A 19778-nucleotide genomic window follows, 5' to 3' on the forward strand; every position below is an offset into this window, starting at 1 on the left:
GCCCTAATGATTCTCATTAGAGCATATGTGCCTTTCTTCTTTACCTGTTCAAATCAGCTTCTCTCATCTTGTACATCATCGGGATCACTCTCATCTTGCCTCATAAATTTTCTTTTATATTCTTTTCTCTCCTATAATATAATTACGCATCCATCTAAACATCTCGTCTCTACTACATTCACATAGTTAAAGAACCTAAGGATTAACTAAAGAAAAGGGAAAGAAACATTACAAGCCAAACAACAATATATATAAGAATATAAATTCAGCAATTAAGTTATAGAAAAAAACATGAATAAATGCATTCAATTTAAATTAACTTAACTACATCACCTATCTAATAGAAAAAAAATTGCATCCATCTCAATTTGGGTCATCATTGCCAATTCTTGTCTATCGACTTCTACATGCTCATGTTCCGAGATAAATTTGTAGGCTTTTACTTCTTTTAATTGACTATGACAAAGCGCGCTTCCATCATAAGTAGAATGACTCGAGTTCTTCATGTACATTAAACGATCCATGAAGCATGTAATCGTTTCAATCGTTGAGAATAAGTTAAGTCTCCTAGGATGACAACTCCATAGTAAAGCATCCACAAAATTTGGGCACGACTTTACATCATTGATAAATCTCATATCTACGTTTAAAACAAACACTTGAGGGATAGCAATGCTATGGTGCAATTGCAAATCTTTCATGTTGATCTCATTGCAGTCATCGAAATGAAGGGAAACTTGAGACCAAGTGGTCAAGTTTGATAGGAATATCCTCAGCTTACAAAACCATTCTGCGTTAATTAAATTATTGTAACATCTAAGATCTATTTGCGAGTTTTTCAATTGATTTGACACTTTTGCAATGTTAAGCTCAGGAATTTCACTTCCCACAATTTCTAGTGATACCAAATTCGAAGCATCAATCTCCCCTATGTCCTCACAATCTTGAATCGCCAAAACCTTTAGGGATTGACTCCTGCAAATGTTAAATCTTTCATGCAACTCTCCAGAAACGAAATATAATATCAATCTCTCAAGGTTTTGGGATGTAGAAATAAGGCACTCGAGAAATCCTTCAGATATTGCCATATCTGATAGTTCTAAAGATTTTAGATTCTGACATTCAATAATATCAAATGCAATACAACTCCCAAAATATGATAAGTGCTCTAGAGTTGGTGCTTGAATTTCAACACTCGATATATGATCAATATAACTTGTTGTAATATAAACTGACTTGATATTTTCAAGATTCCTCAACTCAATCTTTGTCAATAAAGAACAATTCTGAATCTTCAAATCGACAAGCAAGGGACAACAATTAACCAGAGTTTGAAGGATGTTGTCGTCTAAACGAACATCACACAAAGAAAGCCTTCTCAAAGAATGACATTTCACAAGTTGATCACTAGTACTAGTAGATAACGAAAGACTCATTATATCACAACCCGTCAGAACCAATTCTCTTAAAGATTTCGATGCCAAGAATGTGGAAATAGGGAAAGGGTATGAGGGGACAGAAACCTTGCACACCACGTCTTTTACACCATTCTGAAGAGCAATGTCAAGCCACTTATCAATTCGAGGAAAAGCAAGAACATGATGATAAGTAGATGATGATATATAAAGTGCAAACTTGTCTATAGGAGATTTTCTTTCCCTATATCTCTCCATAATTTTGTCCATTCTTTTTCTATTATTATTATTGCCTTTGCCATACTCAACTTTGAACTTCAAATTGGGTTGAGTGGACCATGCTTCTAGCCATGTTTTAGACAAAAGGCTTGAATTGGCTGCTTCTTCATAACTAAGGCAGGAAAATATTTTGTGAATGAGACATTCAGGCAATTTGTCACCTATCCACGTGGTGTGGGAATTTTTATTTTTTTGGTTTCTCATCTGATGTTCAGTAGCTATATTGGAGCTCAACTAAATCCGAATTCACATCGACTATTACACAAATATTATGTAGAGGGATGAATTTATAGATTGAGAGTTTTGTAATCACATTCCAATAAGGAGAAAATTAGAACAAAACCTTTTCCTAGTCAGATTCGGTTTACCACTAATAAAAAAAGTATACCCTATTTTTGTACGTTTTAATTGTTTTTGAGGGTTTCTATTTGGTGTCTGTTATTCGATTTGGGGGTCAATTAAGTAAACCCCTCTAACATGCATCCCTTGTTGATTAACTCTCGTGTGCTGATCGAAGGAAGACGCTAGCGTTTGGTCACAAATTTTCAAATATTTTTGGCAAGTTATTTTATAGGTGAAGTTTCACCATGCATTTGACTATAGATTTTGAGAGAAATATTTGACTTTTTAAAAAACTAAAATTTATATCCATATGTTCTAAAAATTATTAAAAATACTCATAAGTTTGTATTATGATTTTATTATGAACATGATCCGTGAAAATTCATGACAACAAATACAATTAATATGAATCTAAAAAAAAGGAAGAAAACAAAAGGAAAATTACCATTGATTTGTAGACTTAGGATATTTGCCAAATAATAACAAGTTATCTAGTCAAAAACTAGTTTCCAAAATTTTTCTCACATATATTTGGAAATATTTGTGGCTAAACACATAGGATTAGTCTTATTATTCACACGTGCGTTCAATAACATGGAGTTGAATTATTCAATATATAGTAGTAGTCTTGTTTTAGTTTTTCTGTTACTCTAATAATGTCCTAATTCATTTTATTTAAGTTTAAGGTATTGAAATGATCTAGAAATTACCTCAACTTGGAATATATTTATAAACGAAAAAATATCAGGAAAAAAAATCAATAAGAATTTCACGAAGATGAAATTGATGAAGGTGTTTTTAAAGGAATAAATAGCATTAAAAAAAAAACCTTACTAACTTACGTTATTGATATTTAAAATACTTGGTGTGTTTTGACTTTTGACATTTATTTTCTATTTATTTATGTGAGATATATGTACATATAAGTCATTTTGTTGACTATAAAATATGTGATGCAGCAGATAAATCTAATTTTTCTTTTAATTAAATGTGTCTATTTTGAGTCTCGGGTAAATAAAATTTTGATAGGGAGTATTTTTCTTGAGTAGGTTTTATGTAGCGTGAATTTGAATTGTCGTGCATTAATACGGATAAGAGAGAAATATTAAAAAATATTTTTAAATTCGGCGTAAATTATTAATTTCATTTTTGAACTATTGACATTCTTAAAAAAATTTCTTTACCCGGCTAACTGAACTTAAATACACTTCTGATCTTCCAACATGAGTGAAATACACTCCTAATTTTTTTTCCCAAGTTTAAGGATGTTTTTAACACTTCTCTCAATTTTTTATTAAGAGCATCATGTTCCTTCAAGAGTTTGAGACCACTTGCTATGTCATGTGGTAGATCGGAGTGTATATAAGTTTAGTTAATCAATTAAAAAAATATTTTTAATTAAGTCTATCAATCATTCAGGAATAAAATTAATAATTTATGTCAAGTTATAAAATATTTTTAATATTATGGATAAATACAACTCTGTGAAACCACAAAAAGTCAAAATTTGATTTAATCACTGTAGAAGTCAAAGGTGTAAGCACAAAATCCATATGTTATTGCTTGCCTTATCTTTTTTAGCAGCTTGCTTATCAGTCACCATTTTTGTTATTGTCTCTCTTTTGTTTCCTTTTGTTAACGATGATGACACATGTGAAATCAGTTCATCACTAGATATTCATGTAGCCCCATAATTTCACGGAGTAAAATGCTTCATAACAAAGATAACTTTGTATCCAAAAGAATTTATATCGAGATTTCTGATTAAAGATAAAAAAATATTTATCATTTTGGCTTTAGATGCGGAGCCATCTAATTGTTAGGAATTCATCAGAACTCTGTTTTATGAAAAAATATATTATTTATAAATGATTAAAATATTTTTTTATGTATATATAATAGATATTGAACATCATTTGATAAGTTCATATATCTACTTTTTCAAATTTTGAATCTCTTTGTCAAAATTCTTACTCCGTGTCACTGTCTGCCATTACTCCTTCCACATATAAATCTACCCCCAATAAAGATTATTGATCATTAGTATATTTTGTTTTTTCTTACGAGTATTATTGAAGAAATAGGACCCAAAACATAATATATATTTGTCATGTGGATCCCAAAAGTTTGATGTCATGGAAAGTGTAAGCACAATATTCATATGAAATCTCTTACCTCATCTACCTAGCTAATTATCAACACTCTATTCCTAGTTTTTTCCTGAATTTTTTTAAGTTCTTTGGCTTTATTACATAATTACTTTATATATATATATGTGTGTGTGCGTGTGAGAGAATTCAATTTTCTTATAGAATTTGAGACAGAGTGAGTAAGTGTGATTTTGAATTCCAAAATCTTTGTTTTTTCATGCATAGAATTACAAAATAATTAATCCAAAATTTATGAAATATTTCTTATATATCATTCATTTTAAACAAACCAAAAATCTTTGTGCAAATGTATGCACCTCTTAATATGAATCATATTTCATGTGCATATCATAGGTATAAATTACAAATAAAATAACAAAAAAGAATAAACAACTACTCTTCTTTTTTTTTTCTTCACTGCAATTGTGATGGTATTGTACGTGATGGGGATGACTCAACTGACGATGAACTTCCCGATTCAATCGGTCCGAAAAATAAATCGGACAAAAAATGTGCTAAATCTTCAGCAGAATATTTGATCACATGACTCGAATGTCTTTCTTTAACTATCGTATCCTTGTGTTTATTGTAAAACTCTCTATATACGGGAAGTATTTTCCTTGCGATTGACACTTTCAAATCATCTCGAAGCTTACTATTTGGTACGACGTAATGGGATTGCTTCCGGTGAGCTTGCTCGAACGATGAATTGAATCTCTTGAATATCTCTTTCACTTGTTGTGGAGCCATTGACGCGTTTGGTTCTCGCGGGAGAGATTCCATGACGTGGTTCCATCCTAGACGTTCATAATTTGTGGCAAATTGTTTGATTTTTCCCTCTTGTTTTGATATCCAATTTTCACCTAGCAAGTACTTGAGATTTGATGAACGGACTTTTATAACGACGTACCGGAGATTGTTGGCTAAGAAGAGGTACGCGACAGAAACGTCCTTGTAGTGTTTTGCTTTAACGTCGAGTTTGCAGAGAAGAATGAGAATCAGCCAAGCAAATCGGAGTGAGATCGCCGGTGCCGGAGAAAAATCTGAATCAGCGATACCGAAGTATGATTCCGGCAACGAACCTTTGGCCGGAGGTGGAGAATCGGCGAGGATATCGGAGAGTACGTTGCTGTAATCGGCAAGTAGAATGATGTAATTCATTGCGTCAATGGTGAGAGGATGGATTCCACCGCCGGCAATCGTCATCTTTGAGGATTCCTTTTGAAGAGCAGTTTCAAACTCAGCCAAAGACATCCTTATAGACTCGCCGAGCTTGACGAGTGATGTCAATGCTTGAGATCGGATATCGGATTCTGAATCAAACGAAAATGTAGTTTCAATCTCCGTCCCGTGCTCGACGATGGAAGTGTACATATCTAGCAGACGGAACACTTTTTCCGGCGACTTCTTACTATTTTTCGCCACAATTTCCGGTAAGCTAAACAGAATCATAGCTCCATCTTTTGAAATTTCAGTAAAACACGATTCTCTAATTGCATTACTAGAAGCAAAAACGTGATCACAGAGAATCCTCTCTCCATCGAACAATGTTTTCATAGCTACATCCATCGCGTTAAGCCAATCCTTAATCTTCAGATCCACAACTTCCCAATGCATTTTATGAACTTGCGAAATACTCAATTTCTCAACACCAAGTCTATAAATGCCTTCATCGATAATTGATTTACGTATAACTTTGTAAATCTGCAAGCACTCTTTCGTATATCCAGAAGAGATCATACACTCTGCTATCAATCTCAAATCCGCCATTACACCACTAGAAATATCCTCAACTTCAGAAATAGATTCACCAGAAATCGCAGCAACACGATCATCATCATCCTCAACTTCGAATTCAGAGGTGCTCGATCGAGTACTTATCGAAGTACGTGAAGAAATAGTGGATATAGATTCCGGATCCAAATGTGCTCTGTTTATTGATAGAATCTGGTAAAACTCCTTTTGTAGTCGTTTCATCGCAATTTGCATCAACGATTGAGCACGAATAAGCTTATCAGATCTGGAATTCTCACTTGCATGAAAATGCATCGCCTTATGTAAATTATTCACACACTTGATGAAATCCTTTGCTTCTTTTCTATTCTCATAGAACAGAGAAGTCACTTTAGCGAAGGTAGTAGTGTCAGGATCCCATTTCGTGATCATCGTTTCCGCCATCTCAATCGTCCGATCGATCACAACTTCAGAAAAGCTCGAACGAGATGGCGAAAACGCGAAACGAGAAGGAGAAGAGAATTGTGAAGTAGATGGAGAATTAGTATCAATTGTTGAATTATGTTTTGGAGAAAACCAATTCAGAGTTTTCATTCCTTTTCTCGGCATGATCTTCGAAACAATTTTTCTATTTTTCGTTATTCTGTATCGAACTTATCTGTTCTAACTCGATAGCGAAATAATCAAAATAAGAGTAAAGAGTAATATGATTGAAGTTTTTTTTCTTTTTGATGGATTTTTATGGATCTTAGATGGAATATATATAGAGCGCGCAAATTGTATTAGGAGTCGCCAATAGACGCACAATCGATGAGCATTTGACTCTCACGCGTGACACGTAGGATTAGTTAGGAGTTTAATTTGAATGGAATATGACTAATATTATTAACACGTTCCTTCAATAACAAGGAGTTTTGAATTATTCCAGTTTTATTGTATACTTTTTCTGTTGCTTAGGAAACCAAAATTGTGTAACAATGTTCGATTTGGCACTTGGTAATATAAGTCTACCCTAACATCTCAATTTATATAATACTATTTGACTTGACATTAGGGCTGTTTAAAATCGAACCAAAATTGATAATATGAACCCAAAAAAAATGTTTGGTTTATCGATAATAGATTTATTGGTTTAACGATTTTAGTAACGGTTTTGATTTTTTTTTAATTATTGGGTTATTGATTCTTAATAATTTTAGATTTTTTCTTAACAGGTTAACCGATAACATGATAGTAAATTAAATAATTGTATTTATATCATTTGGTATATAAGGTCCTTGACTTAGAGTTTAATTTTATACTTTTATTTCTGACTTTCTCAAACTCTTGGTTATTTTACAATATGATGGTGTTGCTTTTGAGCAAGATGCAAGACACAATAGTTATACCTGATTGCTCCATAGTTCAAAACATGTCATTTTCAAGAATTCATTAGACCAAAGAAAGTATTTAACAATTAAGCCAATTACTACTTCCTCCATTTCAAAATAATTATCACATTTCGCTTTTTGAGAATTAATTTAACTAATTTTAAAAATTGAAATTTGATTAGACTAATTTACTATTTTAAAAATTAAAATTTAGATATTCAATTATGAGATGGAGTCGTAATCATTTAGCTGTGGATTACTTGTACATCATTCTACTAAAATTATTATAGTCCTCTCCCTAGCCAATTGTTCTTTGTACATACATTTTTTTTTCTTTTTAATTTCTTAAGAGGAAATTAATCATCCTCCCTTTGTACATTTAGAAATAGTAATCTCAATTTTCAGTTATACTGCTCCGACTTTCGAAAATGTTATGGCATTTTTATCGAATTCTTGAAATATGTACTACTTTTAGAGGATTGATCTGATTCGAACATATAGATTCTCAATCATACATGCCGCAAGATATTAAATCATTAATTTATACTAAGAGAATATGTATTTTATACCGTTAATTTTACCTTACCCTCCGTTATATTTTAGGTTCAAGAATGTCTCCGATTAAAAATTTAATAGCTTAAAAATACCTTTTTTCCTAACGGTTGCTCAAAAGAACTTGCTTTACTTTAGGTCTTCTTTTTTAGTTTATTGCTTTATTAGGCCTTTTCTTTCTTTTAATTTGTCTTTGAAACCGTGTTCTTCTGGATCGAATTTTTTATTTTATTATATGTTCTAAAGTCGTTTAAAGCATAATAAGAAAAAAGAGATGTATTATATAATCTCCAGAAATTAATGGATAAATTATCTTGATATGAAACGATGAATTTTTATGTTACTTTAGTTCTACTTGTAATTAACTAATTAAAAAAGAGCAAGTTGAGCATATCTTTGAACATTCTGAATAATAAGCAAATCATAATATATATATATATATTCCCCACAAATAAGGATAATTGATGTGAACATGCATGATGCATTTGAGGAATCACACTTTCATGCATTTATAGACTTTAGAAAATTTGGTTCTAGTGTTGTATACTTAAAAAACGTACAATAACAAACTCAATATAATTTTAAAGGTAAAATTGAGCTGAAAGGTCAGAATATCTGAGAACAATAAAAAATTAAACACCCTCGACCGAACAAATAAAGAAAACACGTACATTTCATAAACAATGAAAAATGAAAGAATAATTCAGTTACTCTCAAACCAAAATAAGTCCATCTTAAATTAATTCCTATTTTTAAAAAGAAAATAAATAAATAACTATATATAAAACAGCTATACATATATTTTGAGCACCCAAAAATGGACCATGGATTTGAAAAAAGTTGCAAATGAGTAAAGATGTATGTAGACTGCTCTATTTTACTCTGATTCCCTAAAAGTGGATTATATGCACATTTTTTCAACGTAAAACTATAACATTTGTTCACATTGAAATCTTTATTCGTTTAGGTCGGAGACTTATCCCGAATTTTATATTTATGAATTATTATAATAATTTTAAATTAAAATAAAATATATAAAGCAAATTTATATATAAACTATTGACTTCACATGAACTCGTAAGTTAATCAGATTCGAATGATACACACAAGATTTTATGCAAAATAATCACCAGAGCTTTTTGTCATAATATTGGCTCATAACATATAAGTATATATAATATGAATTTAGGACCACGATTATTTTTAAAGTTTTACTTTCTGTTCCTAATTGACTTTTAGTTTATATTACTTTCAAATAGTATTTGTCTAATGTGTGTGTATATATACACGTATTACGTATTATTTTCTTTAAAAATATATATTTAACATATGAGAAAAATATATAACAGAACAACATTTTATTTATTAGAATATTGATTTTGTCACATGGTCAAAACTTAAATAATATACTTTTAAATTGAAAGTCAAAGAAATTTATAGAATGGTTTAGTTGGTGGATTATTAATATAGGTTGATATTTAATAATGTTTTCAAACTAAATAAACATTTGACTAACATTTTTAAATGTATCATTCTTTTCCCCTTTTGTTCGTAGTTTCTGAATTTTAACTTATTTCACTAAGAACTGATCAAGTTGATCTTCAATAAGCATTAATGTGTCAAATAAATTGATACAATTAAATACGTATATATTGGATGAATAGCATTTGAGCACCTGCCAGAATAAGGGATGAACATGCGGTGCCAATAAGAGATGCTCAAGTTTATTAGTTCTGCAAAACGATCTGTTTTTGAAGATGTGTTCGATCAGTGGTAGATCCAGGATTTTGAATAAGAGGGTTTGAAATTTGAATTAGTAGACATACGAGCTAGTCGAAGGGGATTCGATATCTACTTTATATATATAAAAAATTATTTTAACCATGTATAAATGATATAATTTTCTGCCGAAGGGAGTTCAGATGAACCCTCTCGACACAAGGTGGCTCCGTCACTGTGTTCGATGAAGTTCGATCTTGACTTATTACCGAGATCACATAGTGATCATCAGTTGGAAAAAGGGTGGGAACTGACTCGTGACCCGAAGACAGAGAGAACTCGTTTCCCGATGACATGGCAAAAGGAACGAAAGGACAAGATATGTCAGATATGATCGTACAATATTCTATCCATAACAGAAGAATATTAGCTGGCACAACTAATATTATTTTCACGTGAACGACAATCATTGAACGTAGCACTTTAGGGCTCGAATAAAACCTTTCCATTAGACATTGATTGATGTATTACCTTTATAACCTATAAATACCAGTCTTAATACAATTTACTTCCATGATTCTTTTTTTTTCCTGATCTTACAGCTTAATCCTTTCTTTTTCTTTTGATCAAGTAAATTATTTTTATATTTTAGTTATATCACTTTGCTAGGAATAAAAACAAAAATAAGAAAAAAGCTGATACTACAACCAATGCTAATTATTTGGAGTACAACAATATTTCTTCAGTCTTAGATTTTACTTTTTTTTATAAAATATATGAAAAAGTCAATAGCAGTTTATTTTTTCGACGTAAGCCGATATCTAAGAGAGAGAGAAAAAACAGAAGTTGCAAATAGGGGCCGAGAATACGCATCATAGAAACTTCGATAATTTTATCATTAATTTTGATTTTTCAAGGCTAATCAACCTGAACAGCAGAAATAGATTCGTGTTTTTCTGCTGAAGTCAGCCATCTAGAGAAAGGGAAAATTAAATGAGAAAAATATTATAAAATAGGAAATCGAACCTTTATTAGTCAGCTAAGAATTTAAATAGTTAATTAATTGAACTATTAAGATTACAAAAATATATTGTCATGCATCTTCTTTTGACTACCAACTTGCTCTTTACGAGTATAATTTCATTTATTATTATTATTATTATTATTATTATTATTATTATTATTATTATTATTAAATAGGACCCAAATATTTTGTCTCATGCAAAGTGTAAGAACAAAATTCATATGAAATGGCTTACCTCATCTATTTTACTATCTTGCTTATCAGCCACCATTCTAGTTATTTTTCGATATTTTTCTTACTTGTTTTCTTTTGTTTTATTACATAGTTTATTTAATTAATTAATTTTTTAATATAAATTTAGGGTGTTTGTATTAAGAAACATATTTCCTCAAAAAATATGTAAAGTTATTTTATATAATCTAGGCAAATATTATAAGAGTGGGGTGGAGGGTAGGAGTGTCGGCATGGTGGGATTGGGGGTTATGGTGGTGGAGATGGAAATTAGGTGCGTTGGAGAGGCTGAGAGGGGCAGACAATTATATGAAATGTTATTTATCGAACTTATTTTAAGAGATTTATTTTTTTATAAAAATATATTTTGTAAATTAGTTTGACCAACCAAACATGAAAAATTAAAAAAATTCCTCCTTGCCAAACATACCCTTAGTCTTCATATTTTACAAGTGGGAGAAAAGAAAACATAACAACTAAACCAAATAAATATAGACGACAAAATATACATTTTTTAAAAATAATCTTTTAGCTTAAGAGGGAATTAGTCATGTTCAACTTTCACTTCTAAAATTTGTGAAATCAATTCTAAAACATGATAGCAAGATATTGAATATTGAAAAAAAGGGTCTAAGAGAATACATATACGATATAATTAAAATATTACGAAAAAAAGGGATAATACATATTACATATTAAATGTGTTTTTTTAATTTGTTTTTAGTTGACATTTATGTCCTCCAATTTTGGTGTGTACAAGTAGATATTTAAATTTATATTTAAATAGTTAAACAAATATGGAAACACACATACTACGTGACATAATACAAATTAGTTCAAGTGTATCTCACGTGAATTGCCACGTAAGATGTCACGCTGGACACGTGTGTTTACTTGTACATATTCAAAGTTAAAGTGCATAAATATCAATTAACATCAAGTTAAAAAAGACACATTTATATATTATGTCTAAAAATAATTTTTAGTAGTTGAAACTATCAATTCTCGAGGTCTCGTTGCTTACCAACCTAATCCTTCATTCTATTTTTTTTGTTTCCTTCTTCTTTGTTCATTAGGAGTATATTATTTAAGGAAACTTATAGAAATTCCCCTACACACTAGTCTGTAATATTACGAATTTTATCAGATTTTGGTGCATTCAGATACATGCATCTTGGGATACATGAAGTCAAAATTAGGTGTAATTTTGTTTTAGATATACTATACCCCAATAGATTCGAATATATCTAAGATACATAGACAAATCTCGCTCGCTTTCCTCACCTCCCTTATCTCGCTCTCCACTCTCTTATGTATCTGGTATTCTAGATAAATGCATGTATTTGTGATACATGATTATCTCGCTTGCATCCCTCCCCCATCTCACTCGACCCTCTTCCTATTTTAGTGTATTCGGTAGAAAAAATACATGTATCTAGATGTATCTTTTTCAATATATGATAAGAAACTCTTAATTAGTGGTAAGATACGTAATTATTTAAAAGTATAGATAGAATTAGTATATGTGGTATCGATTTATGTCTAATAAAATAGTTTTTCCTATTATTTATTTCTTTATTCTCCCCTTTAATTTTTCGATTTGTCTTTGAAACCGTGTTGTTTGGATTTCCATTCTAGAAAAGTTGGTTGATATATATATATATATATATATATATATATCTTTGAACATTCTTATAAAGCAGAACAATTCATTATATTGTAATATATATTATATTTCTCTTGTCTATGATAAGGATGATGTGAACATATATGTTACAATTTGAGGACTAATCATATATATTATAACTTCATGCATTTATAGACTAAGAAAATTAATTTAGCTCATCAAGTGCTACTTGTTATAACACTAAGTCCTATATCTCATTGGACTTCTAAGTTTTATACACAGTCAACTCATCCAAATGACATATATCAATTCTCAATAAAAGAAATTATAGTGCAATATCCTTTTAAAAAATCTTTTTTTATGTTAAAGAGAAATAATTATTATGTGACTTTTCTTCTTAAATCAATATCTTCAGAAGGATCATGAGAAATTTTCTTTTTCTCTTTTCGTAAAGAAATAACATTCCATCATAAGAAGAAGAGGAGACAAAGTTAAGGGTTCAGCGAAATTTTTGTTCATTCTAAAATCTCTTCTCCTCATCCCTAAATTTGCTCTCAAAGAACTTCATTGTTTCTGTTTTTCTTTTTCCGTTGCTTGTTATCTTTCTCTCCTTCATGATTTGGTGCGTTGTTAAAAAAAATTAAAAGAATGACATATATCAATAGGCAAACCTATTTAAAATGTGAATTTTATCAATATAATGTAAAACCACAACACTTGTTCACATGATTTATTTATTTTTGGTTTAGACTATTGAAGTACTAGGATTAATCTTTATATTTTCGTTTGAGACATAAAATAGCATATCTTGGCTAAAGTGATCTATGACTGAACTCACTTGCGATACGGTACGAAAGCAATTTAATTATTTTTACTTTAGTCGAGCTAAGTCTTTTTTTTAAAAAAAAAATCCTAATTTCTACCAGAACAACAATCGGCTTAATTGACATTTTTATTATTTGATAAATTCAAATCTATGACTTATTTCAGATTCACACTCAAAGCTTCGACAACAAACATAGGAAGCGTGATAAAAATCTACACAATAATACCAATTAATTAACTAATTAATTAATTAATTAATGTGAACATGATGCAATATTTTTGGAATCAAGTAAGTGCATGCATTTATAGACTTCAGTTATATTTGAGCACCCAAAATAGGCCATGGACTTGATTTATTAAGACTCAAAGTAGAATATTGTCGAAATGACTAAAAATGTAAAATCATAAAATTCAGTTCACATGAAACCTTTTTATGGTGGGATAGTTGGGATTCTTCTATTCTTGATTAAAGCTTTCGAATCGTGCATTGTAGGGTCATTCAGAGATGACGCTCCCAACAAAATTTTCTCCATATACAGAGTTCGAACCCAAAACTTCTGATTAAGGGTGGAATTATTGTGTTTGATTTCCTTTTTCATACATATAGGAGTCCATGAATGGGAAAGGAAATGCCTCTATTGAATTACTTCTTTGGAAAATTATTCCTAGATTTTCAAAATTCTTGAAAATAATAAGCAAGGAGAAATCAAGTGATACACGAAATATAAGCCACTACGATATAAAACATGATTGGTTAAAACTTAAAAGGCATTGGACAATTTGTTGAATTAATTACTGGTTTAAAACATTATCAAAAATAATGATCAAAAGTATATTTGAATTATCACCAACTATTTATCAAAACACACCTCGAAATTGACTAGATCAAGTGTTTGAATACGATTGTCAAAAGGCGCGTGACAACTTAATTTAGGTATTGCACATAAAATTTCATTCACATGATAGTTGACTCATTAATTTTGAGACGTGTTTTAATAAATAGTTGATGATTGTATAGTTAGGAGATGCATATACTTGATAGTTCATATAAGAAACTCGCAAAAATATGAGTTGTATTTTTTATCATTATTTTTTATTTTTTTAAAAAAATTCCTATTGCTTTCTTTAATTATCCACATAGCGGAGCCAGATTTTTTTTAACAAAAATAAAAGAGTGTACACCAATGGCAGAGTGTTTTAGTAAGGGGGTTCAAAATTTGAAAAAGTAGACTAATGAACTAGCCGAAAGGGAGTTCGACATGTACTATATACATAAAAAATATTTTAATCATGTATAAATAGTATAATTTTTTCCCTGAAGGAAATTCGAATGAACCCCTGACTGTAAGGTGGCTCTGCCCCTAGAGTACACTATACACTATGAAATAATAATCGAAATATATTTTAATAGCTAATTGATGTTAGTTCAAATAAAAAACTTGCAAAGAAGAATACTTTTTGTATGTTTTTTTAATTATATCATTATCGATCTCTTTTCTTTGTTAGGTTATGAAAAAAGACATTTCCTGAATCTGTTACATCTTTCGTTTTCTTGAAAGTATTTATTCTCAAATTGGCATAACTCATTTTCTTTTAAGTCTTAATTCCATACATATATAATAATCTAATCAATTGGTACCTTATACCTTTACATTATTTTCACGTTAAAACATTTACTCGCGTTTTCTTTTAAATTGTGTTGTGAGGACTAGTAACTATTAAAAATTTTCCTTTTTAATTATTTTAGTGATGCCATATTGCATGTCCATTTCCCCCTCCCCCACCCACCTACCCCCAAAAAAGTCCATTGAAGCACTCAATTTCTCGTATACATTTATTTTTACTTGTCACTAATGGCTTTGCACACTCTTTAAAAAATAATAAATAAAATATTTATTTATCACAATTTTCATATTAATTAATGTATAATCTTAAATATTGAGAAATAATTTAGAGAAAAAAGTAAATAATGCCAAGGGTACGTAAAACATGAAAACATATATACATTTTTTTAATATGCTAAAAGTGACAGTGTATATATAATATAGTGAACAATTAAAAGTCATAGGAGGAAGTGTATATAGGAACCCATTGTAACGACCTGAACCGTCGTTAATTTCGATTAAAAAGAAGTCACAAGAAGCTGGATTGACTGAGTCCCACTATCCTGCCAAAGCGGGATGGTCCCGCCCCGACGGTGCCACCAAAGCGGGAATATGGCCGCCGAGCGGGAGGTCGTGGGATAGAATTTAAGTCGCAATTTTTTTATTTTTCCCATTTCTCCCAAGTATGAGTTAGAGGCGAGGGTATCTGCAAAACTCTCCAAAAAGGTTGTTCTTGAATGAAGAAGAAGAGGGGAGGGAATTTCAGCTTTTGGAAGGCTTCAACCCAGGGAATTCAATTTGATCTTGCCTGTGAAACATCTGAAACCAATGATTTCAGCACTGTTATCTCTCTGTGAATGCTTGGCGCCCAGGTAGGCTAGACTCCTCTTTTGAGTAGTAAACCTATACCTACTTTGTAATATAAAAGGACAAATTAATGAGAATTCATATACTAAGTTGTGGGTCATGGGTTACAGGCAGAGATCCAATTGTGATAGGGTCAAATTCGAATGTCACCTGATAGAAAGGTATTGCAGTGAATTGAGAAGTTATTGATTGTGATGTTTTGTGTACAGTTGGTTAATTTATATCGGTCATAGAATCTCGTACAAAAAAGTAAAAATAGTAGATTTTGAGGTTAGACCTGTAAGATTTGATAGTGTGGACGTTGATTGTTCCCAGAATTATCTTAAATGTATAATTGGTTACTTATGATATGCTTAAACGCATACAAATAAGGGTAACATGTTAGTCTTTATATAAATGAGCTCTTGTTGGATTATTTTTGTGATGAACCTGTTCTTGGTGATATAAATGATGTGAATACTGAATGTAATTGTAAATGTGATATGTTTGGATCGGGTGTCACGTTCCGACATATATATGGATAAGGTGTCACGTTCCTACACTTATATGGATTGGGTGCCACATTCCGACATATATTTGGATCGGATGTCACGTTCTGATATATTCTTTAATTGGGTATCACGTTCCGACACAAATATGACTGAATTGGGTCCCATGAGAGGGCCAAGTATGTGTGTGTGAATGGTCCCATTAGAGGACCTGATGATATATGTATTTTCATGTAATAATAAGGTTAGTGGTAGACGAACCATGGACTAAGAACTATAAATGAATTCTTGAGTTGAGGTGTGCTAGATATAGAGAATTATGATCATCAATACACTTAATTGGTGGGTAAGAGGATGGGCCCTGCTAGGCCTGGATGTGGTCTATATGGTCTAATCGTATTCTATATTTATACATTTAGAAGTTGAGGTTCCTAGTTGTCAGAGAGTGTTACCATTTTAATTTACACGAATAACTGAGGTAGGGGTAGTGGCTATCTAAAACTCAAGTGAGTTGGAGAGTGTGGTTGTGAGATGGATATGCTTTTGTGGTGAGACAATTAGACCAACTAGTGAGGGTTGGGCGAAATCATTGAACGTTTAAGGTTGCTAGGTGGGGACTATGGGGGTGATGGAATATTAGTAAGGTGGGTCCCTAACCCACAGATTTTAAGTTGTGACTAGGGTGGTAGTGGAACTGTAATATTTAGGGTGGTGAATACCCTAAGGGTGAGAATAAAGAGTGCACTTATTGGGCTGGGGTGACTAAATTGAGGAAGCTTAAGTATTATGATATCTCTTATTTCTCTGTTCATAGATTATGCAGTGGGTATCAGATTGAACGATGATGCCTACCAGTATGTGTTGTTTGTACTAATACTGCTCTTGCTATGTCACTTGGCATAGTCTGGTTACTGGGTCAGTTATGTCTCTTAGGTGAAGACGAAGGCGACCCACCAACAGCTTTTATTTTTTCCTTATCTTGGTAGAAGCTGGGTCATTGGTCTTTTATTTTGTTCTGCTCTTAGTAGCTCTTGTACTTGTTTAGACTAGTTTTTTTGAGGGATTTTGTATAATTGTATAAGCTGGTCTTTAATATAGTTTTCTTTAGAAATTTTGGTTTAATTATTCAAGTTTGCTTTAAATTCCGCATTTATTTTTATATAAGGGGTTAATTCTCCTACTTAGGGTGTATAGTGAATGTTCGCACCGTCCGGTGGGTTGGATCGCGACACCCATAAATAGAAAATGAATTGCCTTTATTGAATTAATATTTTTGAAAATATTCAGCTTAGCTAAATTTTCAAAACTCTTGAAAATAAGCAAGGAAAAACCAAGTCATAACACAAGAAAATATACATATGAACCACACAATATAGAAAATGACAAGTTAAAACTTAAAAAGCATTTGACCATTGTTGAATTAATTACTGGTTACATTATTTTCAAACATCAATTTACAATACATACATCATTTTCTTTCTGTGGTTAATTATAACAACATTGATTTCCTGATCAATGTGCTACATATACATATACATCATTTGTATTTTTCTTTTGAGTTAGGTGGGAAGTCAAATATGCCACATATACAACATTTGGTTAAAACTTAAAAAGGCATTGGACAATTTGTTGAATTAATTACTGGTTTAAAACATCAACGTACAATAGCATATCAGAAATAATGATCAAAAGCACATTTTAACTATTACTTACTACTTATCAATACACAATTCGAAGTTGACTAGACCAAGTGTTCGAATACGATTGTCAAGAGGCGCGTGACAACTTAATTTAAGTATTGCACATAAAATTTCGTTCACATGAAAGTTGACTCATTAATTTCGAGACGTGTTTTGATAAATAGTTGATGATTGTGTAGGTCATGAAGGAAAAAAATCGGAGCAAGAACAACAGATTGTGTACCTTTGTATTCGCAACAGATCGTTGTTATTGCTACCAAGTGAATTTGCTCCAGATCTACTTTGGTTTCACTAGAAAATCAAGTTTAATATCCACAAACTAAATGCCCTTTTGTTTGTGTGTGTTAATTAATCTAGAAAATCAAGATGAATTTTCTTTCTCTAGTTTTTTTCTCTCTTCTGTTTTTCTAGTCATGTAACTTTTCGATGTGATTTGCAGGTTACTGACTTCCCCCAACAGAAGAGTCCATGTCCCTTTAAAATATGGGAGAGGTAGAGCAGTTAAATAACCGTTTCCTCTTCTTTTTCAAAAAGGGAGTTGAACAGTTATAATTTAACGTTTTTACCTTTTAATTTCAAATCAAATTTATCCTTTTATTCACGGATTGGGTAAGATTGAATCGGGTCGGTTCACATGAGCGACCCACGATTCCAAAATTCTTACATCTCCCACTTCGCACATGATGGACAAGACCCGAGCTAATAATATCAACTAGACACACAATTCATACGACAAATAGTTTGTGCGACCTGTGAGCATCAAGGCTTGCCTTCAAGGTCTTATAAGCCCTATATAGAAATTCAATCACATACGGAAAGAATTCAGTATTAATATGAGAATATCAGTACTCACAATACCCCAGACTTTATTACATCAGTAGTTACTCATTCGATCTCTCATCCTCTTTAAGAGGTGGACTCGAGTTCAACTTTAATTTTATACATTTTTTTCTCTTGATATATTAAAAGTGACAATGTATATATAGTATAGTGAATAATTAAAAGTCAACGAAGGAAGTATATAATAACCCACTGAATTGGAAATGAATTGCCTTAAATTTTTGAAAATATTCAGCTTAGCTAGATTTTCAAAACTCGTGAAAATAAGCAAGGAAAAACCAAGTGATAAACAAGAAAATATACATATGAAAGACACATTATAGAAAATGACAAGTTAAAACTTAAAAAGCATTTGACCATATTGTTGAATTAATTACTGGTTACATTATTTTCAAACATCAATTTACAATATATACATCATTTTCTTTATGTGGTTAATTATAACAACATAGATTTTCTGATCAATGTGCTACATATACATCATTTGTATTTTTCTTCTTGTTCCTTCTTTCCTTTCACATTAGGGTTTGTACCCTTTTTCTAAATATGAAAATTACACTTCATCTCCCAAATCTTGAGTCTAATCTTGAGGTTTTGAAACTCATTTTTTAGTAATTACTAGAAGTAAATTTAGGTGTCTGCATGTACGACGCACGCAAAATTAATGTATTTTATTGAATATATATACTTAAGACATTTTATTAGGATCTGACTTTAGCCCACCGATTCTTTCAATAAAAACATGTTTGTTTAGCCAACGACAACAGTACACCTTCATATATTGACATACTTAGGCGATCTTCAGGAGAATGTTGAATATATATATATATATATATATATATATATATATATATATATATATATATATATATTATCTTTATTTTTACTTGTCATGTTTGTCTTCTCGCGTTAAAGTGAACGGAGGGAGTATATTATAGGGACTATTTTGAATTTAAATCCACAGGTTTCTTGTAGAGTTTGATAATTTAAGGTACAGAAATCACTAATAAG

General features: G+C 31.0%; 2 protein-coding genes across 2 annotated transcripts; both read right to left on the minus strand.

The window, feature by feature from the left end:
• Positions 1-329: 329 nt before the first annotated feature.
• Positions 330-1939, minus strand: LOC129881976 (F-box/FBD/LRR-repeat protein At1g13570-like). The gene has a single exon (XM_055956085.1). The coding sequence runs from the start codon at positions 1896-1898 to the stop codon at positions 330-332; it is 1569 nt and encodes a 522-aa protein (XP_055812060.1). The 5' UTR covers positions 1899-1939.
• Positions 1940-4435: 2496 nt separating this feature from the next.
• On the minus strand, positions 4436-6634 carry LOC129882194 (exocyst complex component EXO70H1-like). Its single transcript, XM_055956385.1, has one exon. It carries the CDS (start codon positions 6527-6529, stop codon positions 4601-4603), a length of 1929 nt encoding a protein of 642 aa, XP_055812360.1. The 5' UTR covers positions 6530-6634; the 3' UTR covers positions 4436-4600.
• Positions 6635-19778: the final 13144 nt, after the last annotated feature.

Source organism: Solanum dulcamara, chromosome 3 (genome assembly GCF_947179165.1).
Source record: "Solanum dulcamara chromosome 3, daSolDulc1.2, whole genome shotgun sequence".
Classification (NCBI taxonomy): Eukaryota; Viridiplantae; Streptophyta; class Magnoliopsida; order Solanales; family Solanaceae; genus Solanum; species Solanum dulcamara.